Consider the following 23,087-nt stretch of genomic DNA (forward strand, 5'->3'; position numbering starts at 1 on the left):
GAGGCTTGGAGATTATTAAACAGAAGCTGCCAGGGGGCTGGAACTCAGCATGGAAGTACGTAGAGCAGAAAAAAAAGGAGACAGAGAGAGCTCTGGAGAAAAAGATGAGAGAGAGAGAGAGAGACATGGCTTGAGAGCAGCAGGGAGAACAGGCAGATAGCCAGAGGAGAAGCAGCAGAGAGAGACTGCTTGAAAAGTTTAGCATAGAAGCCATGTGAGGAAATGCACATGGCGGTTAGGGCCGTGAACTAAAGCTGGCTGACTCCTGTGAAACTTTAACTGTCTGCCTGTGAAATTATTTCTCCACTGTTATCCTGCATCTTCAAACCCACTGGCCAAAGGGCCTAGAGGCGCCATGCCAAGGAAGGCCTCACCCAACACTAGGACCTAGTCTTTATATTTCATATTAAAGCAACAGAAGGAAGAGAGGGAAGAACTAATAGAGGACTGTTTCATTTCTATTGACCAATGAGTGATGATTTAGGGTTATGTACTTTTAACACTAAATGTTTTGGTTTGGGTTTGGGGCATGCCCAGCAGTGCTTGGGGGTTACTCCTCACTCTGTGTTCAGGGAAAAGCTTGGGGGACCATATGGGGACCATATGGGGACCAGGGATAGAACACAGGTTGGCTGAGCACAAGGCACTGTATTCTCTGGCCCTTAACACTAAACGTTAACCCAGGGCAAAGATGGGTCGATCCTTGGAAGTCAAATTGAAGTATGAAAAGACACTCTTTCATGCCATGAAGAATTGTTTAGAGAAAAATTACAAGTGATAAACATTATGTTTGGGGGCCATATGAGGTGGTGATTAGGGGCTAGACACAGCACACTGGATGGTTCACGCAAAACCAGAAAATAAACATAGTTCTCCAACATGCAAGCCTACTAGCCTCTCAGCTATCTACCCAGCCCAGACAATATACTTATGGGGGTTTTCATAGTAGTGAAATGGTAACCAAAGTTACTAAAGGTTTAATGAACAAAAGAATTCACAGAAATGAACAAAGATAACACAGTGGTAGGGCATATGCCTTGCAAACAGCCAATCCACGATGGATGGTGGTTCGAATTCCGGCATCCCATAGGGTCCCCCGTGCCTGCCAGGAACGATTTCTGAGCACAGAGTCAGAAGTAACCCCTGAGCGCCACCAGGTGTGACCCAAAAACCAAAAAAAAAAAAAAAAAAAAAAAAGCCAGTTCTGATAACAGGAACAAGACTTGCTGGAGCTTCGCCCACCTGTCTGTGTGTGCAACTCACAAGCCTCCCAGTTCCTAACTGAAAATGCCCTCAGCCACTTTCAGCTACGCATTCTGGGAACCAGTTTCCTTTGTTTCAAGTGAGGAGCTCTGAGGCTGGAAAATAGCACATCTCTTGTGTTGCATAGCTGTGATGATAGTAGCCCTGGGTTTGTTTGTTTGTTTGTTTGGGGGTCACACCCAGCAGTGTTCAAGGTTATTCCTGGACTTGCACTCATTATTCACTCCTAGTGGGACTCTACGGTGGGGTGAATGAAATCAAACTGCCGCATACATGGCAAGTTTCCTCCTGCCTGTACTATTACTCCAGCCCTAATGGTGGTCCTGGCTCAATGGCCCCTTGGCACTGTCAGGGCTCACTCCTAAGTCACAACCTCATTCTTCAATATGGGGACCTCTAGCCTTTCTGCTTTTCCTTATGACATCAGGAGACTTCAGTCTCCTCAATATTTCTGCTTGCAGAGGCCATAGAGATAGCACAGCAGTACGGTGATTGCCTTGCACATGGCTGACCCAGGACAGACCTGGGTTTGATCCTTGGTTTGGTCCCATATGGTTCCCCAAGCCAGAAGCAATTTCTGAGCACATAGCCAGGAAGAACCCCTGAGCGTCACTAAGTGTGGCCCAAAAAAACACACACAAAAATTATCTTTGAGGAGCTGGAGTGTTAGGACAGCAGGAAGAGTCTTTACACTGCCAAGTCAGATTGAGTCCTTAATATCATTTCCCCAAGCCATGCCACATATGATCCCCGAGTACCACAGAGTGTGGGGTAAAAAAATCTCTGAAACAGATTGTTTTCTCTGTGAGTGATTCTCAAGGTTTTGTGCATAAATCTACAGCATCAGCATCACTGAAAATATTAGAAACGTAAGTTCTCAGGGCCAAAGAGATAGTACAGGAGCTTGCCTTGGACACAACTAACCCAAGTTCCATACACAGCACCTCATGTGGTCCCTGAATTTCACCAGGAGTTATCTTTGAGTACAGAGGAAGGAGTAAACCCTGAGCACAGCCAAATGTGACCACAATACTCTGGTTCCCCAGAATTAAAGGAATGTAAATGCTCAGGCCACAGTGCAGACCTGCAAAATCACAAAGCCTGGAGGTGGTCCCAGAAGTCCAGGTTGTCACAAGCCTTCCAGGAGGACCGATGCTTGCAGCCAGTGGAGCCACTCTTCTGTCTGATTCCACCATGTCTCTTTTTATCTTCAGTATCAGATGTTATCAACATAATGCACCAAGGGATTTCATTCCTTTACTACTAAACAACTTAAACTATTGCTTTTATCTCATGTCCTATATGTCTAGAATATACACATTGACAACCAGAAAGTTAGTAGACAACCTGCATATTATGTTTGTTTTAGGGCCAGACCCTACAGTGCTCTAGGCTCAATTAATAAGGGGCTTGGGGCCAGAGAGATAGCATGGAGGTAAGGCGTTTGCCTTTCATGCAGAAGGTCATTGGTTCGAATCCCGGCATCCCATATGGTCCCTCGAGCATGCCAGGAGTGATTTCTGAGCATGGAGCCAGGAGTAACCCCTGAGCGCTGCTGAGTGTGACCCCCTCCCCCCAAAAAATAATAAGGGGCCTACTCGACCATGTGTGGTGTGGGGAATGGATCCCAGGTCGGCCTCTGTATTATCTCTCCAACTCCTCAAATTGCATATTATAAAGTAGACCAGAAAGCTGTGTTTTAAATCTTCCCTGAATATTGATGATAGATTCTCTAAGCCATGATTCCTATCTGTTTGTAGTTTTAACATCTGTGACTATTTTGACATAGGCATGTCTTCAATAGGACATGGAACAAAAATGTCTTAAGCATCACTAAATTAAAAACCAAATTTCTTTTGAAAATTTAATATACCAGATTCTTTTTAAATCCTTCCTAATATCGGACTTATTTCCTCTTCAACCTGAATTTCTCATGTTCTAATAAGAGGAGAACATCTGGATACCATCTCTGCTAACAGCCCATCATATATTTTAATATAATTATTCCATCTTCTATTTTTCTAAACATTTCTAAACCCTTAACCTTTCCTCAATGTCCCGGCCCTCAATTCTTCCATCTTCTGTATCTTCTCCAAGTACTCTCTGTGCTTCAGTTGTTGTGTGTGTTCAGTTGTTGGTGTCACAATATGAACACTAGAAGGCCTCAAGCAGTATTTATTTATCTATAACTGACTAGGATTCAAAAAGATAATATATTATGCATAAATCTGCATAGTTTCTTTCAAAATATACTATTAGAGGATGCCCAAGTTTGAACTTCTCTTGTGGATGTGAGGGGTTTGTGCTGAGTGTTAGGATTAAATGATGAAGAGCACTGAGCTGAACTGTCCTTACAGAGAGGGAGGAGCCCCCTCAGGGCTCAGCAGCTATCCACAATGCTCAGTCAGGCAGTCATGAGCCTCGTATGGTACAGAAAAGGCATCTTCTGCCTCACATCAGCCATGCTTTCTGGCCCCTTTGCGCGAGTGTTTGCATAGAGACGAGCACCAATGACCTCAACGCAGAAAGTCCTATTGGGTAACACTGACTACAAGACTTGCCCAAAGCCACGCATGCAGCTGGCTCTTCAGTGACTGAGCCAGAACTTCCAGTTCCTGGTGCAGAGATGGTCCACCATGTGTGACTTACTACCTGCATTTTGTGTGTTTGGTTGGTTTGGGGGTCACACCTGGTGATGGTTAGTGTACTACTGGCTCTGAGTTCAAGAATTCTCTCCTGGTAATGCTTGGGGACCATATGGGGTGCTGGGAATCAAACCTGGGTGGCCTGCATGCAAGGTAAATGTTCTACCTGCTGTGCTATTTCTTCAGCCCAACTTACTACTTTTTTTGGGTTTTTTTGGTTTTTCTTGAGTCACACTCAGTGGTGATCAGGCATTACTCCTTGCTCTGCACTCAGAAATCGCTCCTGGCAGACTCAGGGAAACCGGGAATCGAACCACCCTCTGTTCTGTGTTGGCCACATGCAACACAAATGCCCTACCACTGCGTGATTTCTCTGGCACCCTACTTTTCTTTAAAAAGACAAGGTATCAGACATTATTTAGTCTACAAATAGGAAAATTGTCAACAAAAGCATTGTAGTGGACCTGAATTCTAACTCTGAAAAAAAAAAAAAACACATTTTTTGGACCACACGTGGTGATGCTCAGGGGTTATTCCTGGCTATACACTCAGAAATAGCTCCTAGCTAGGGGGATCATATGGGACTCAAACATATGAGGATTGAACCCAGGTCCGTCCTGGGTTAGCAGCATGCAAGGCAAATGTCCTGCTGCTGCGCTTCACTCCAGCCCCAAACTGAAAAAAATCCCAACCTTAGTTGGGATTACAGCCTACACAGAAAATTACAGGTGACTCAGCTACATCTTCCTGCTGAACTCTCACTCACTACGTGTGGAAGTGTGTGTGTGTGTGTGTGTGTGTGTGTGTGTGTGTATGTGTGTGTGTGCATGCAAGCATGTATATGCCTGCCTGTGGGCATGTGTAGAGAAATGTCTCGAGTTTCCTCAATTTTCCCAGAAACTTCAGACACTCCTCAACTCACACCTCAATTCCGACAGCCAGTTCCTGGCTCCATCCAGCCTTTCCTGCCGCCATCAATCTTGGATGGTTTTGCCCTCCTTTCTTTCCAGGGCCACTTTCACCCTGGCTCCCCATCTGGAGCTGGAGCCGAGCCATTCCCATTGTACATCATAAACTAACAATGACGAAAAGTCCACAGCAGTGACTTCCCTTTGCTTCCACTTGCTTTCACAAGTGTTTTCTACTTTACTTCATTCCCAGTTCCTACCCCCTCCCCAGATTTCATAGTCTTCAGTCACTTGGTGCCCTTCTGCATAAGATTGTTTCTTGTTAAATATCTTAAGTGGATTTATCCTAAAACGGTGAACCTGAGAGTCGCCCATGAGTTCTTTGATCCTCACCACCCCACAATCAACCAGTAATGTTGACTCTGGGTAGAAAATACATCTGGAACACATTTAGTTCCCTTGATCTATTTGTTTGCAGCAACTGCCATAGCAAAGAAGCATGGTATGTGGAGCTTAGACAACAGAAATTTATTTTTCCACAGTCCTGAGCCCTAGAGCCTGACACTGGAGTATCCCTGGGGCCGCAGCCTTCTAGGCTCTCTTCTCTTTACTTGTGGATGACTGTGTCCCCTCAGTGTCTGTGCTTTATTGTTTTTGGTTTTTTGGTTTTGGGGCCACACCTGGCAGCGCTCAAGGGTTACTCCTGGCTCTGTGATCAGAAATTAGGGGCCGGAGAGATAGCACAGCAGTAAGGCGTTTGCCTTAGACGCAGAAGGACGATGGTTCGAATCTCGGCATCCCATATGGTCCCCCGAGCCTGCCAGGAGTGATTTCTGAGCGTAGAGCCAGGAGTAACCCCTGAGCACTGCCGGGTGTGACCCCAAAAAAAGAAAAAAAAGAAACTTACAACTCCTGGCAGAAGAATAACCAGAAATCACTTCTGGCAGGCTCAGGGGACCAAATGGGGTGCTGGGGATCGAACCCATGTCTGTCCCAGATTGGCCATATGCAAGGCAAATGCCCTAACACTGTGCTATGGCTCTGGCCCCAGTGTCTGTGCTTTAACCTCTCCTCTCATCACAATACCATATGTATTGGACTAGGACCTACCACAAGACGTTTTTGCATCAGTTATCTCGTTAATGTCCTTTCCAAATATAGTGTCCGGAGCAATAGTACAGCAGGTAGGGCTCTTGCCTTGCATGCAGCCAAGTTTGATTCCTGGCTCTCCATATGATCCTGAGGATACAGGAGTGATTCCTGAGCACAGAGTCAGAAGTAAGTCCTAAGCACCACAAGGTATGGTTCCAGAACAAAAAACAAACCAAAATAAAATACAGTCCCATTCTTAAATACTGAAGCTTAGCTGTTTTTTTTTTAGGGGGGTACTCATAGGTACTCAAAGCTTGCTCCTAGCTCTGTACACAGGGAATAACACAATTTCTTTAAATCTATGCCTCAATCCCCTCCCTATGATTACAGAACATCTTTGACCCTGATTGCTCTCAGTTCCCTCTGCAACTCAGTAATGCAACAACCTGTGATAGGTATAGAATAGGCATTTGTTTTTGTTGCTGTTATTTGTTCAGGGGACCACACCCAGATGGATGCACAAACCAAGTGGTGCTCAGGGGGTTTTCCGGTGCCCCAGATTGAATATAATTGAACCCAGAGTGCAATAAAATGTATGCGCACAAGCCCCTTGAACATTTCCCCACTCCTGAGGTAAGTAAAGTAAGTGCTTTTTCTACAACATGTTAAAGAATAAAATGGTAACAAGGGATCAAAAACTTGACTGAATACTATGCTTGTAGGGGGCTCTGACAGAGCCTGGTCAATAAAGCATACTGGCTGGGACCTTAAAATAAAAAAAATTAGCTGAGTAAAGGCTCGTCTATATTGTAACAAGTCATTTCCACTTTACTATTTCTGAAATAATAAAATAAAAACAAAACAGTAATGTTTATCTACTTCATTTTACTATTTACCATGACAAGTCTCTCTAGTAACAACACAACAGAGATAAGAAAAATAAGAGAGATTCTTAGTGCTTGTGAAAGCCAGTGTCACTGATCTCCATACAAAAGCAGCAGATAAGGGGAGGCCAATGGGCCTGGTACACTTACCTCGGTCAGTCTGCCTGTCCCATGAGCTTCCACAGTGCCAAGTCAGGAGATTGGGACTCACCCAGAGACTATCAGGTGCACCCCTGCCTGTGCTGCCAGCTGGGCACCCCACATATGGCACCAAATGCACCTAATGACTGTGGCTCTGGCTGTAACCAATCAGAACCTGCATTTTTCCCTTTCTGGGGTCTCTTTGCCTTTCCCTCCTCTTGTCTCCCTTCTTTTTTTGTTTTGTTTTGGGGCCACACCTGGTGACACTCAGGAGTTACTCCTGGCTATGTATTCAGAAATTGCTCTTGGCTTGGGGGACCATATGGGACACTGGGGAATTGAACTGGGTTCCCATCCTAGGTTAGCACATGCAAGGCTGATGCCCTACTGCTTATGCCACCGCTCTGGCCCTGTGTCTCCCTTTTTTTTTTTTTTTTTGGTTTTTGGGCAACACCCGGCGGTGCTCAGGGGTTACTCCTGGCTGTCTGCTCAGAAATAGCTCCTGGCAGGCACGGGGGACCATATGGGACACCGGGATTTGAACCAACCACCTTTGGTCCTGGATTGGCTGCTTGCAAGGCAAACACCTCTGTGCTATCTTTCCGGGCCCGTGTGTCTCCCTTCTTGAAGGAAGACAAATGGAGAGTTGAGCCAGGCTGCTGCCCACTGACATCAACAAACATTGTCAGAGTGACAGCACAGTGGTAGGGAGTTTGTCTTGCACGAGACCGACCCAAGTTCGATTCCCAGCATCCCATATGGTCCCTTGAGCCTGCCAGGAGCAATTTTTGAGTGCAAAGCCAGGAGTAACCCCTGAACACTGCTGGATGTGGTGCACGCTCGCGCGCGCACACACACACACACACACACACACACACACACACACACACATACACACACACATACACACACACATACACACACACAAATGTTCTCAAAGAACACATGCAAACTAATGTTCTTTCTTACTAAAACAAAAGTCAGGACAATTATGATCATGGGACCATTTCATACATGACAAATTGAAAACAACATTTTCCCCCCTTGGAATCAGGGTTCAAACCAGGTCTGATCTGGCATACAAGGCATGTGCTTTCCCACTGAGCCACAGCCTCAGTCCTGAGAAGCAATTATTTGTGTGTGTCTAATAAAACTTCAAGGTTGAGGCTGGAGCAATGGGCCAAGGTTAAGGAGCTTGTCCTGCATGTGGTTCCCTCCGGTTCAATTCCTGCTACCACAAAGACCCCTCCCGCCATGTACTGCTGGGAATGGACCGTGAGCATGGAGATAGAAGTTGCTCCCCAACACTGTCAGGTTTGGTCCACCCTGATCCCCCCCCCCCCCCCCATGAAACCAAATCTTCAAGTGTCTGGAGAGCTGCTGAACGTTGCTTTTTCTAATGGCTCCTAACACTGTTATGGGCACTGGAATGTAAGTGCCAGGAAAGTATCTGACACATAGTAGGGGACAGATGTTTATCAATGAATCACACTAGTCTTCACACATGACTAATATTCTTTTGCTTGGCTGGCTGTTGCTTTCTTTTGCTGGGGGATGGAGTGGGAACCAGGAATGGTTTGGGCTATACGTTGGAATATTCCTGGCTCTGAGCTCAGTAGTGACTCCCGGTAGTGCCAGAAGGACCCTGTACTATCTCTATCTCTTAGCCCCAATCTATGGTTTCAGAAGGGTGTCCTAGGCAGTGCCAAGAGGTCTGGGGAGCCCTTCAGTTGGTGATTCAGATGAATGTGACAATAGAGGAGGTGCTTAACCCTGTATCATTTCTCTGGCACAAAAGGAACTGAATTCTTTTAAAGATCGAAGTATGCTTGGGAGATAACTCAAAGGCAAGAGGACATACTTGGCACGAAAGCTCCTCCGAGGTCATCCCTGGTACTAGCTTGTCACCTGGGCACCAGGACAACAACTCTCAGCATTGTGCCAGCCCCCAAGTACTACCAGGTATGCTCCCCAGTCCAATAAAAAAATAAATGTTTTTTTTTTTGTTTGTTTTTGTTTTTTATTTTGCGCCATACCCAGTAATGTCCAGGGGTTACTCCTTACTATGTACTCAGAAATCACTCCTGGCTTGGGATACTGTAATGGGATGCCAGAGAATTGAACCTTGGTCCTTCCTAGGCCAGCCACCGGGAAGGCAAATGCCCTACCACTGTGCCACCGCTCTGGCCCCAAGAAGAATTTTTCTAACTGCCAATTAAGACCAGAGGGATTTTGCTAAGGATTGGGGCACAGATCTGCATACAGGAGCCACAGGTTTTATCGCCCCATTAAATTGAACCCTAATTATCTCACCATGAGTGGCCCTCCAGTCTAAACAAAACAAAATAAGTTAATAAATATGTAATGGAGAAATTCCAGTATAGATGTTTTTCCTAAGAAATATCTGGTTCTATGGGGCTGGAGCAGTGGTGCAGGGTTTAAGGCGTTTGCCTTGTGCATGCTAGCCTAGGAAAGACCAAGGTTCAATCCCCCTACATCCCATATGGTCCCCCAAGCCAGGAGCTATTTCTGAACACATAGCCAGGAGTAACCTCTGAGCATCACCGTGTGTGGCTGAAAAACAAAAACAAAGCAAAATAAAACAAACAAAACAAAACAAAAAGACTTATTAGAAAAATAGCAAAATAAAACAAACAAAACAAAAAGACTTATTAGAAAAATAGGTATCTCTGGTTCTTTTCCAGAACTTTTGGTCAAACTTTTCAGAGTTGTGAGAACCAAAGCTATGAGTGATTGTGGTTTGGGACAGATTGTGACACACACCAGGGACTTCCCCTCTGACCACAACTTCCTCCCACAGGGCCCACTTCTATCTTTAGACCGCAAATATCCTGCGCTGTGTCACCAGCATTGGCAGAGAAATAGCTGAATTTCTTCTTAAGGTCTTCCCTTTGTCACCCACTGCATGATGTCCAGATATCCACAGCTCTTAACTCTATTTAGCAGTCAATTCTGAACTTTGACAGTGATCATAATCTTCTACTTGAGCTCAGAACCTTAAGTTTCTTCACCTAATCTGACACTGCTAGACCAATTCACCCAGAATATCACTTTCACAATTCTACTACCCTCCTCTTGGGTGAGTGCAATGTATACACACTTCAAAAATGTCCATTTATTTGCTCTGTACTCATAGTCTGGTGACCAGTACCTTCATCAATTTAGACCCTGGGTCTCTCCCCAGAACTTCTAGATAGATCTATTCAATTTGCTCAAACTCCCCTTGTATTGAATGACTAAACCAACATGTGACCTAAATGTCCAAACTGCTGCAAGTTTCTTTGCCTAAATAACCTCCCAAATTTCTGAAGAAGGCTCTCAATTCCCACAGAATCATTCTATACTCCATTTGTCACTAAAGTCAGCTTGTGTTACCCCAGAAAAATCCACCACTCTCAGCTGGTGACTTGCTCCTTCAAAGATGGCTTCTACATGTAGCTGTGTGGTTGAACCCACAAAACACAGTCAAGTCCAGTAATGCTTCCCAGGATTCAGGACTGCAGAGGAGCTACTGCACTGTGAGACCCCTTCCCTTCAGCCAGGCCACTGAGCAGCTTCTTCCTCTCACCACATCCATGTGTCCTCGGCAGACAGTGAGAGGCACCTGCTAAGCGGTGGGGTTCCAAAGGTGAACTTCGTGGACAGAGTGTCCATTTTAATGACCAATGTCAGATGAACCACTGTGAATATATGAGCACACAATTCCCTGTATGCAAAATGCTGCCAAGGAACAATCTGGAAGTCAAACTTGGGCCCTCACATTCTCTAGGGACCAAAGAAAAAGGGGGAAAATAGTGTTCCCAATTCTCTTATTCTACTGGTCAAAGTACTCATGACAGAATCTGTAGAAAACCAATTCTGACCCAAAGAAATGGGCTAAGTTATGTGAGAATTAAAAAGATCTGTGAATATGAATCTTCATGTTCACTGTGGCATTGTTTGCAAAATACAAAAATATAGAAACAAGCAATGTTCATCAGTGGATTTTAAAAAATATTCTGATACATATATACCATTAGATATTTTTCAGCCATAAAAATGAGACTTGCCAGTTGTAACAACATGGATGGACCCTAAGGACATTGTGCTATATAAAGTTAAGTGAGAGAGAGAGAGATGATCTTTCTTATAGGTCAACAGAAATCGCTCCTGGCAGGCTCAGGGGACCATATGGGATGCTGGGATTTGAACCACCAACCTTCTGCATGCAAATTCCACTCTCTTCTCATACGTACAGAGAACTGATTGGTGGTTTCCAGAGGCAAAACATGGGAAGTAGCCCAATCAGAAAAGGTTAGATACAAGAGATAGTAAAGTATGAACTCGTGGGGCCAGGGTGATAGCTCAATGGGCTGAAGCATACTTTGCATGCAGGAGGCACAGGTTTATATAGTAGACCAGTACCCTCAGGAGAGAGCCCTGAGCACCGAGCTTCAGCAGGTATGAACCAAAAACAAAGGTACAAACTTGCAGTTATCAAGTCACTTATGGAATGCGATGTAATTACAACATATTATTATTAATAACACTATATGTTTGAAAGCTGCTAAGAGATGGCTCCAGAGAGATAGAATAAAATATTCAATAATATGCCGGAGAGATGGCATGGAGGTAAGGCGTTAGCCTTGCATGCAGAAGGTTGGTGTTTCAAACCCCGGCATCCCATATGGTCCCCTGAGCCTGCCAGGAGCGATTTCTGAGCATAGAGCCAGGAGTAACCCGAGCGCTGCCGGGTGTGACCCCCCCCCAAAATTCAATAATAAACATTTAATTGGGGCCAGAGCGGTGGGTGCAGTGGTAGGGCGTTTGCCTTGCAAGCGGCTTACCTAGGACAGGCAAAGGTTCGATCCCCCTGTGTCCCATGTGGTCCCCCAACCCAGAAGCAATTTCTGAGCGTATAGCCAGGAATAACCCCCGAGCATCACTGGGTGTGGCCAAAAACCAAAGTGGTAAATAAATGAACATTTAATTACACGAGGCACTGTGTTAGGTGTCTGAACTAAAAGTCTCTGAATTCTATCTCCAAACTGCCAGTAGCCTTCCAAACATACACAGATTCAAATATAAAATTATCATCTATAACCCTAACCCTATATAGAACATATATAATGCATATTCCTAACAACTCTTTTTCAAAGCCTCAAAATTTCTGGAAGACTCCCCATCACCTATGCAATGCATTTTGATCACTTTTTTCCATTAAAAACAAAGAATATCGAGGCCAGAGAGATAGCATGAAGGTAGGGCATTTGCCTTGCATGCAGAAGAACGGTAGTTCAGATCCCAGCATCCCATATGGTCCCCTGAGCCTGCCAGGAGCAATTTCTGAGCGTAGAGCTAGGAGTAACCCCTAAGCACTGCCGAGTGTGACCAAAAAAAAAAAACAAAACAAAAATTAAAAAATAAAAAATAAGAATCCCGGTGTCCTGTATGGTCCCCCGTGCCTGCCGGGAGCTATTTCTGAGCAGATAGCCAGGAGTAACCCCTGAGCGCTGCCGGGTGTGGCCCAAAAACCAAAAATAAATAAATAAATAAATAAATAAATAAATAAATAAATAAATAAATAAATAAAAACTAAAGAATATAGATGGGCTGAAGAGATAGTACAGCAGACCAGGCACTTTCGATCCCTTGAGCCCTACATATTTCCAAGAACTCCCACTAGGAGTGATGCCTGAGCATGGAGCATGGAATAAGCTCTCAACAAAGCAAGGGATGCTCCCTCTCAAAACACAGAATCTCAGGCCAGACAGATAATGCATGGGATAGGCACGTGCCCTGCATGTGGCCAACCCCAGTTGAAACCACAGCACGGCAATGCAATTAGTCCTCAAAGTATCTCCAGGAGTGAGCAAAGGACAAAGATCCTGATATGGTCTCTGTGGTCAGCTGTGGACTGGGTTCCATCCTATTCAGGATATGCTGGTTACTCAATGGTTGGAAGCAACTTTGGATGGAAGCATCCTTTGGATTGGTGCTTTAGACCACCTGTTTTCTCCCCCAGGGTCTGGTCTGGCATTTCCTAAGAAAGACCTCAGGTCTTAGGCAAAAACTGCTTGCAAATTAGGTTTTCTACCACTGAGCTCTCTGCTTCTGAGGAGTGGAAGGCTTGTGTATAGCAGTTCCTGAATATGTTTTATCCCCATAACCATGTGTGGATTATTTCCTGCATCATTGTTTGCTTCCAGACCCAAGTTACTTCAATCCCCTGTGATTGGGGCATAAGCCTTCTGCTACATCTGGCGCCTGGAGCAGGGACTCCACCTATGACTGGTGGAGTCATATTATCCCTGGGGTAATTCAGTTTTTGCACAAGTGGATTTCTCCATTATGGATTTTTAAGTTAGCTTTTATTTGGTTCAATGTTGTGATAATGGCTTGGTTTTTGGTTCAGACTGGCTTCTCCTCATGCATATTGCTGCCTTTTTTATTCTAACAGTCAAGATAAAATATATTGGGACCAGAGTGGTTGTGCAGAGCGGTAAGGTGTCTGCCTTGTTGGTGCAAGCCTAGGACAGACAGTGATTTGATCCCGCTGCATCCCAGATGGTCCCTCAATCCAGGAGTGATTTCTGAGCGCATAGCCAGGAGTAACCCCTGAGTGTCACTGCGTGTGGCCCAAAACAAACAAATAAAACAAAAAAAAGATAAAACATACTACATAGTAATTTATGCATTGGTAGCTTTGGTAGTGGTACTCCTTGTTACTATAGTTTGTATATAACGTGAAATGCAAAAAATGCAAGCTGAATACTCTGAAACCACACCAAATATTCCTGAAACACTTTCAACTGTTTCTGAAGTACCTTTTATTGTTTCTTTAAAAAATTAGAAAAGCCCCTAAAGCTGGGAAATAGGAAGGCATTTCTGATAATCATATGTGGTCAAGCCACATATCTGACCAATCCCCACTGGTGCTAGGCCAGAAGAGCTTCTATATGCTTCACTAGCTGATACTGACTTACTAAAGGAAATAAATGCTGAAAATGAGATCATGATAGCCAATCAGATACTAACCCAGGAAGCAGATCCGTAAGATTGACACCCACCCCGACTCCATCACAACTATGTAGAAAAACTCGGACAAACTGCACCCTGGCCCACCACAACTCTTTAGAGTGTGAAGAAGATTCACCCCCATCACAATGGCTAATTCTAAGGGAAACTGGCATTATCACAGAATCAGAAACAAACCCTCCCCACCAGGAAAACAATCAAACTTGAACCTACGTGGGTTTAAATATGGGATACCTCAGTGGGTTTAGGAAAGAATACTTGGAGTATGATCCTCTTTCTCAATTTGTGTTGAATGCCTTAGTACCTGAAGGGGTGGTGTGTGTTGAACCAATCAGGACTTTAAGACTGTGGTGAAGACCTGTTTGAGTGCTTCCCAATATTTATAGTGGAGAATGTGGTTTTTCTGAAAGAGCTAAAAGTAAAATTAATAGCCCCTATCAGTGGTGGGCAACCTTTTTATTCAACTGAGCCACATCTTGCCAAAACCACGATTGAAATGTATTTTGAGAGCCACACAGGGCGCGCACTGACAGAGGCTAGGAGCAGAGTCCTGACTCCTGGAGCGGCCGCCCGGCACACAGAAGAGCCGCATTAAAAAGTGGAAAGAGATGGGGCCAGTGAGGTGGCGCTAGAGGTAAGGTGTCTGCCTTGCAAGTGCTAGCCAAGGAAGGACAGTGGTTCAATCATCTGGCGGGAGGTGCAGCTTGCCGACCACTGCCCTAGATCATTCTGGAAGGATGGTTGTAGGAGTCCTGTTGTCTTCTGAGATCCTGATATGAGTAGGGGAGTTCTCAAAAATAAGCAGGCAAGATTACCCTGTGCTGTTTTGGGTCTTGCCAGGAACTTCGCAATAAAAATTTGGGGAAAAATTACTCAAAAATCAAATTGTGTGTGTGTGTGTGTGTGTGTGTGTGTGTGTGTGTGTGTGTGTGTGTCACACCTGGCAGCACTCAAGGGTTACTCCCGGCTCTGCACTAAGAAATCACTCCAAATCACTCCAAATAGGCTCAGGGACCATATGGAATGCTGGATATTGAACTGGGATTTGTCCTGTGTTGGCCACGTACAAGTCAAACACCCTACTGCTGTGCTATCACTCTGGCCACCCTAGATTCTATACACATGCAGAGATGTTAACAGAGATTCCTGAAATGACATCATAGTCCAAACTGAAGGGGTTTGTTAATCTTGGTTCCAAATTCCAACTCCACACACTGTTTGGGGCAAGTGTCCTAACCTCTTGGTGCTTCAATATTCCTATCGGTCAAATGGGGGAGATGGTCCCCTGCTACTTTAAGGCTTTGAGAGCATTAAGATGATCATGTTGGGCGCCGGAGAGATAGCGTGGAGGTAAGGCATTTGCCTTTCATGCGGAAGGATGATGGTTCGAATCCTGGCATCCCATATGGTCCCCCGTGCCTGCCAGGGGTGATTTCTTAGCATAGAGCCAGGAGTAACCCCTGAGCGCTGCCGGGTGTGAGCCCCCCCCCCAAAAAAAAAGATGATCATGTGTGCTTAGCAGGGTTCCTGAATGTAGTATTTACTCAATTACCATTACATTAACATTGTCAGTAACAATCAAAGTCAATGATGCCAACAAATTATTTTTTCATATGACTTTACAAAAGCCGCCTTTATCAGGACATTGTTGTTTTCTTTGCCAAATGATCAGGAGGGCTGACATAAACCAAGTCCTTAGTAAAAACTGCCTGAAAATTCAGTTGGCACTGTCCTAATTTTTCACAGTACTGGGGTATCCTGCCAAGACATGTATACATGTATGTTAAGCTAACTGGGAAATTGTTTTGAGTAACCCACTTCAATCTTTTCCTTTCTTTTTTTCCACACTGGCAGTGCTTAGGGACTCCTGGTTCTATACTCAGGGGTCTTTCCTGGCAGTGCTCGGGGACCATATGGGATGTTAGGAATTGAACTTAAGTCAGCTACATGCAAGGCACATTCTCTACCTGCTATGCTATTGCTCTGGCCCCATTGCTGAATTTTTTTAAATTAAAAACATGCCAAAATATCTCATTGATAGATATTCTAAATTTTATCTTTTTTGTTTGTTTTGGGGGGTCACAATTGGCAGTGTTCAGGAGCTACTCCTAGTTCTGTGTTCAGAAATCGCTCCTGGCAGGCTCAGGGGACCATATGGGATGCCGGGATTCGAACCATCATCGTTGGTCCTGGATCAGCTGTGTGCAAGGCAAATGCCCTGCTGCTGTGCTATCTCTCCAGCCCCCTGAATTTTATCTTTAACATATCATGGAAGCCACTGGATACAAAAATGGTCATCTCTTTGAAAGCAAGAAATTCTCAAAATAGTATACCTGGAATCATTTAAAAATATTTTGGGCCAGAAAGATAGCATGGAGGTAAGGTGTTTGCCTTGCATGCAGAAGGACGTGGTTCGAATCCCGGCATCCCATATGGTCCCCTGAGCCTGCCAGGAGCGATTTCTGAGCATAGAGCCAGGAGTAATCCCTGAGTGCAGCCGGGTGTGGCCCAAAAAACAAAAAATATTTTTGTTTCCTTTACATGTATGTAAATGTAATATGTAAAGCTTTCAGGGAGAAAGCTAAGTCTGGGTCTTCCCATATCTGAGGCACATGCTTTGCCACTGAATTACATTCCTGGGACTTTACTATTACTCTAGAAATGATGATCTATCACAAAACTTTTTTTTTTTTTGGTATTTGGGTCACACCTGGTGGTTACTATTGACTCCACACTCATAAATCACTCCTGGCAGGCTCCAAGGACCATATGGGATGCCAGAAATTGAAGCAGGGTTCGTCCTAAGTTGGCCACATGCAAGGCAAACGCCCTGCCACCGTGCTACAGCTACAGTTCCGAGAGACTAAATGTAAGATTATAAATACAAAAATTTTTCAGGGAGCTACAGAGCCATATGCAGACTTTCTGGGGGAAATTGACAGGAAGAGGCTAGTCAGAGGCAGACTGATGACATCATGGGTGTTCAACAATTCCTGATGCAAACCTTAGCCTTTGATAATGCCAATGAAAATTGTCATTTCTATGTTATGTCCCATTGGATTTCTACATTCTTGCAGAAATTTTGAAACGTATAATTATCCTATACCCCCACTGCTGGAGCTTTAACAACATACACTATTCAGATGCAAACTTCGGGGAAGGCTCGGATACACTTATCCAGTTAATAGTAATGGTGGCTTCTGCCCAAGCAGACCACCAGAGTTTGCCAAGGTGTGGGAAAGGATATTTCATTGGGCAAACGATCATCTTTCATCATCTTATTGCATCTCTGGCAAAGGGGGAGGGATCCAAAATTTGCCCCAGGAATTCAGATCAGAGGCTTTAACTGAAGCAAAACGGGATATTTATGTAGAGACACAGAATGCAATTCTTTTCTGCTCCGGCTTATGGACCCATACCCTCGAGGCTAAGACTTAATCAATCTGTCTAGGGAAACTGAGTCAGCAGCCATCCCAGGTCCCATAAAACCAGGGAACATTTTTGTCAATGATTCAGCTTCCCAACCCAGACCAAGAGAATTCTTCAGCATAAGCTCATTAAAGACTATCACTTCAGGAAGCTGTGCCTTCTATATACCCTGCCCTGAAGATTTAATTATAATACCAGTTTAGTGCCCTTATAAAATAATATCTGGCAGAGCAAGGCCAATTTCCTCAGGTATTTTGGGACTCATTTTTGGGAGAAGTTTGACACTTAAAGGTATCTTTTTTATATGGAAATTATAGATTCTGACCATGGTAGAGAAGTAATGGTTCTTGTTTCCATACCCACAGTTAGGACTTTTAAAAAAGGTAAAAACATAGCTTAAGTTTTGTTACTTCATTATGCCTGATAAATCAGAACTCATCAGCGAAAGAGTTTCAGAAGTACAAACCCGGAGGCTTCTGCTGATTCATTAATAGCTTTTACTGCTATGCTTAAAGTGGAAAATTCAATGTTAATCCTTAAAATTCGAGGCAGAAAATTTGAAAGAATGTTTGACTCTAGCACAGAAGTCTCTGTTTTGTTTTAAAATACTGGCCATGGGCCCGGAGAGATAGCACAGCGGTGCTTGCCTTGCAAGCAGCCGATCCAGAAACTAAGGTGGTTGGTTCGAATCCTGGTGTCCCATATAGTCCCCCGTGCCTGCCAGGAGCTATTTCTGAGCAGACAGCCAGGAGTAACCCCTGAGCACAGCTGGGTGTGACCCAAAAACCAAAAAAAAAAAAATTGGCCATGTGGGCCCGGAGAGATAGCCTGGAGGGAGGGCATTTGCCTTGCATGCAGAAGGACAGTGGTTAGAATCCCGGCATTCCATATGGTCCCCTGAGCCTGCCAGGAGCTGAGAGTATAGAGCCAGGAGTAACCCATGAAAGCTGCCAGGTATGACCCAAAAATAAAAACAAAAAAAATATTGGCCATGTAACTGGGCATTGCAGTTTAGATACAAAGAGGAGTTATTATCAATTAGGGGTAGAAACTCCAAAACTTTTTGTTATAGGGAGCCTTCCATCCTGCACAATTTCATAGTGACTTGACTTAGGCTTCTGTTGCTCGGACAATGGCTGATCATTCCTGGACCTTATGTCCCACATTTGGATCTAGCATGGTTTTCTGCCCACACACCAGGAACCAACCATCTACCAGGACAGGCTCTGGCACTGACTTGGCACCTACTTGCCCCAGGGTGTGCTCATATGCTACCCTATACTTGGAAATCATCAACAACATGCTATGAAGGCAGATTTCCTTACCTTGCCACCTAATGGTGAGATGAAACCAGGAGATGCCTCAAGACATCCTGACTTCAACATAGGATATGTGGTAACACCAAGATCTCCAATTATGGATGCCTAATGGAGACAATCTGATTAAGGAAAAACTTTCCTGGGACCATGAAGACTTTGGGGTTAGACAAATTAGTATGCCTGGAGTCTGTAGTTGCTCTATGGCAGGATGCTTTGTGGGTGGGGACACCCTGTTTTTAGGCCAAAGGCTTTTTTTCTACTTTCCAACTTTTGCTGCGCCAATACAAAATATTGTCACCCTTTTTATCTTTTATTTTAAAGGCATCCAGCTTTTTCTTAGAACATTGGATGCATATTATTCTGTTTTACCTCACATTTCTTTTTTTTTTTTTTTTGGTTTTGGGGTCACACCCGGCAGTGCTCAGGGGTTACTCCTGGCTGTCTGCTCAGAAATAGCTCCTGGCAGGCATGGGGGACCATATGGGACACCTGGATTCGAACCAACCACCTTTGGTCCTGGATCAGCTGCTTGCAAGGCAAACGCCGCTGTGCTATCTCTCCGGGCCCTTACCTCACATTTCTATATTTTTTTATAAAGTCATAAAGGGGGAGATGCTGGGTTAAATGGGATCCATCCTATTCAGGATATGCTTGTTACTCACCCACGTGTAGATTATTTCCTGCATCAGCATTTGCTTCTAGACCCAGGCATTAGGCTTCAACTACAGTGGTCCTCCCTTCCTCTAACCAACAACACAAAACAAAACTAAACTAAACTAGAGACAAAGATGTTAGCTCACAAGGCTTGAGTCCATGCTTTGAATGGGAGAGCTTAATTTCATTCCAGGGCTTTAATGGTAGGTACGCAGATGGTACACTGATAGTATGGCAGCAACATTGAGCACCTTTGGGTGTGGCCCCAAAACAAAACAAAACATCCATAAAACCCAAAGAAAGTAAAAGGGGTCTGGATAATGGCTCAAAGGACTGGCACACACACTTGACACAAGACAGCTCAAAGTCTGGTCCCTGATACCACATAGTCCCTGGAGCACTTGTGACCCCTATCAAAAGACAAAGGAATAAATAAAATACACAATGTTATTAGTAAAGAGAAGAGTATGCTATTTGTTCATGAGCCCAAAGGACAGAAAAATTCCCCTCAGGGCTCTTCTCTTTTTTTCTTTTTTGGGGGGACACACTCCGTAATATTTACTCCTGGCTCTGTACTCAGGGATCACTCCTGGAAGTGTTCAGGGAACCATGTGGGATACAGAGGATTGTTTTTTGTTTTGTTTTTTGTTTTGTTTTTGGGCCACACCCGGCGGTGCTCAGGGGTTACTCCTGGCTGTCTGCTCAGAAATAGCTCCTGGCAGGCACGGGGGACCATGTGGGAAACCCAGATTCGAACCAACCACCTTTGGTCCTGGATCGGCTGCTTGCAAGGCAAACGCCGCTGTGCTATCTCTCCAGGCCCCGATACAGAGGACTGAACCCAGCTCAGCTGTGTGTAGTTCAAGTGCCTTCCCAGTGCACTATCCTTCCCAGCCCCCCACTTTTTCTAATTCGGTGCCACCAGGGCAGACCCTCCTTATAAGGAGCTCCTGGATGAGCTCTGAGGTAACAATTCTTTTCTTCATTGTCATTGTCATTGATCTTAGTATCATCTCTGGCAGTATTTGGGGAAGGGTCCTTGCTACTCCAGCAGTTCTAAATGGATCTTTCAAAGTCCTGAATGAACCCAGGTGTAAAACTTACACACACACACACACACACACACACACACACACACACACACACATACACACACACACACACGCACGCACACACGCACGCACGCACGCGCGCACGCACACACACACACACACACACCCTCCCCACCCCCACTGTTCATGAGTTCTCTCAGCCCAGCAACTGCAACTTTAACAAATGATAAAAGACTACAATTACTTTCAGAACACTGTCTTAATTGAGATTTAAGTGGAAGGAATGAAACAAAGGAGTTATTCTTCACAGCCCTAGAGAAGTAAATCTTTAGGCAATGAAGAGCCTTGGTTAAACAAAACTCAAAATTTAAAAGCCAGTAATTCAGGACTGGAGAGAGAGCACAGTGGTAGGGCGTTTGCCTTGCATGCAGCAGCAGCAGAACCATGACAGAGGGTTGTTTCGAACCCCAGCATCCCATTGGTCCCCCATGCCTGCCAGGAGTGACTTCTGAGCGAGCACAGAGCCAAGAATAGCCCCTGGGTACTGCCGGTGTGACCCCCCCCAAGACAGTAATTCAGATTAGTGGTCAGTATAAAAAACATGTAGCTTCCTGCCACAATTTCTTTTTTTTTTGGGGGGGGGCAAACCTGACTGTGCTCAGGGGTTTCTCCTGGCTCTGTGCTCAAAAACTGCTCCTGTCAGGCTGGGGGGACCATATTGGTTGCCAGGAATTGAACTCGGGTCTGTCCCAGGTTGGCTGCATACAAGGCAAATGTCCTACCGCTGTGCTATCGTTCCATCCCCTTCTGCCACAATTTCAATGCAGAATTGATTAGCTTCTAAACTAAGATACAAATAAAACTGAATTCTGCTAGGACAGAATTTGGTTCCTGGGTCAGCAATTCAAACAGATTTAAAGGCAGGTATCTTGGTTATTTGTTTTCTTTGCTTAAGAAGGTTCTTTATATTTTCACTTGAATTAGTTTTCAAAGTAAATGTGCTTCAGCTAGTCACATTGATACATTTAAAAAATAGTAACTGGGGAGGTTGGAAAAGAAAAAAATAGGATTAAAAAAAAGTCAAAGAAAAGAAAGACATGGTTAGGACATTTCCCCCACACCATAGCAGTGGTAGAAAATATGAAGGTGCCGCTTGAAAGGATCCACAATAAAGTAAGCGAACGTCTGCTCGTGGTTCTTTGTAGAGGGATAGCACATACCGTTGGAATCCTGAAAAAGAGCGACTGTTTAGCAGACAGCGACTCCTAAATAACTATCCACTTGGTGATAGTCTATGTAGACATTAAACACACAAATCTCCAACAATGATTGACTGTACTTTATGGGTAGCTGTCACCTACGCTACTAAAACGGTACGTAGACATGCATACTAGGCAAATAGGAAGAACTTTTAGGAATGTATAATCAAGGGTAAAAGTTACGTTTTGAAAAGCTGCTTTTAAATTAAAATGTTAATATTGCAAATGTTCTACTTTACAGTTTACTTCTATTTTTCTTTCTTATAGAACATGGTGTATGGGTATTAGGAGGGCAGGACTTATTTCTGCTTGTAATCACTGTAACCTTGCCACAGTTCAGTTGCTGATACAATGATGGTCAAGAACTGGTTGTTGAGAGCTTGTATAAATACACTTAGAAAAGACTCAATATGCATTAGTAAGCTTTTATGTGGCATTAAAAATCAAGTATCATCTCGAGGCGAAGACATTTGTAAGACTTGCTTACTTCTCTGTGCTACAAAGTTCTGATTTCCTCAGCTGAGGACAGTGATCTGCTCTGACTCATAGATTTAGCTGCAGATCAGTGAGAACTCTTATCAGACCCATAAAACAAAAAGGGAGGTAGTTCATATTGCTCTCCTAATAAAAGCATACATTACCCATTTTTCTGTTAACAGAAGATTAATTAATCATCAATTAGTCTAGGCATAAAATCGTTGTAGCTGCTAATAACACCTAACAACCCAATTAGAAAAGCAATTAGACTGGTTATAAAATTTTCCTCAATACTCACATAAGCAGTAACTTTGAAGATATAAGAAGTGATTTGTATTTTCTGTGTTTGAGGAATCTTTCGAACACTAAAATAATGAGGGGAAAGGTACATTTTAAATATAACAAGCATTGGCATAAAACACATACAACACTGATATCAAGGTCTGGAACAACAGTACAGTGGGGAGGGGTAGTACAGGGATAGTACAGTGGCACATGACCAACTCAAGTTGGATCCCTGGCATCCCATATGGTCCCCGAAGTACTGCCAAGAATGGCACCCAAGTGAAGAGCCGTGAGCAACCCTGACTGTCGCCAGGTATGGTCTCCCACAAATAAAACAAAACAAAAAATACTGATCTCAGGCTCAAGTGAATGTTCAAAGTGGTAATTGTGATTGTGCATCCGGGAGCTGAGGTTTGATCCCTGGCATCTGCTGAACACTGCTGGGGGGGGGGGGCAGAGAAATAGCATAAGCAGGTAAATTTATATTTAAAATATATAATTATAGGGGTCAGAGAGATAGCATGGAGGTAAGGCCGTTACTTTGCATGCAGAAGATTGGTGGTTCAAATCCTGGTATCCCATATGGTCCCCTGAGCCTGCCAGGAGCTATTTCTGAGCATAGCGCCAGGAGTAACACCTGA

At 44.3% G+C, this 23,087-nt stretch overlaps 2 protein-coding genes across 3 annotated transcripts in view; one reads left to right on the forward strand and one right to left on the reverse strand.

The window, feature by feature from the left end:
- Nucleotides 1–23,087, forward strand: part of TMEM123 (transmembrane protein 123) — a 639,759-nt gene that overhangs the window by 194,658 nt on the left and 422,014 nt on the right. The window lies entirely within an intron of this gene.
- Nucleotides 21,486–23,087, reverse strand: part of CFAP300 (cilia and flagella associated protein 300) — a 30,561-nt gene continuing 28,959 nt past the window's right edge. Inside the window, exons 6-7 of the mRNA XM_049778355.1 lie at nucleotides 22,460–22,526; nucleotides 21,486–21,655 (exon numbers count right to left, since the gene is read on the reverse strand). Coding sequence (XP_049634312.1) covers nucleotides 21,527–21,655; nucleotides 22,460–22,526 — 196 coding nt within the window. The 3' untranslated portion in view covers nucleotides 21,486–21,526. The remainder of the gene's footprint in view (nucleotides 21,656–22,459; nucleotides 22,527–23,087) is intronic.

The sequence above is a fragment of the Suncus etruscus genome, chromosome 8, assembly GCF_024139225.1.
Source record: "Suncus etruscus isolate mSunEtr1 chromosome 8, mSunEtr1.pri.cur, whole genome shotgun sequence".
NCBI classification, from domain to species: domain Eukaryota; kingdom Metazoa; phylum Chordata; class Mammalia; order Eulipotyphla; family Soricidae; genus Suncus; species Suncus etruscus.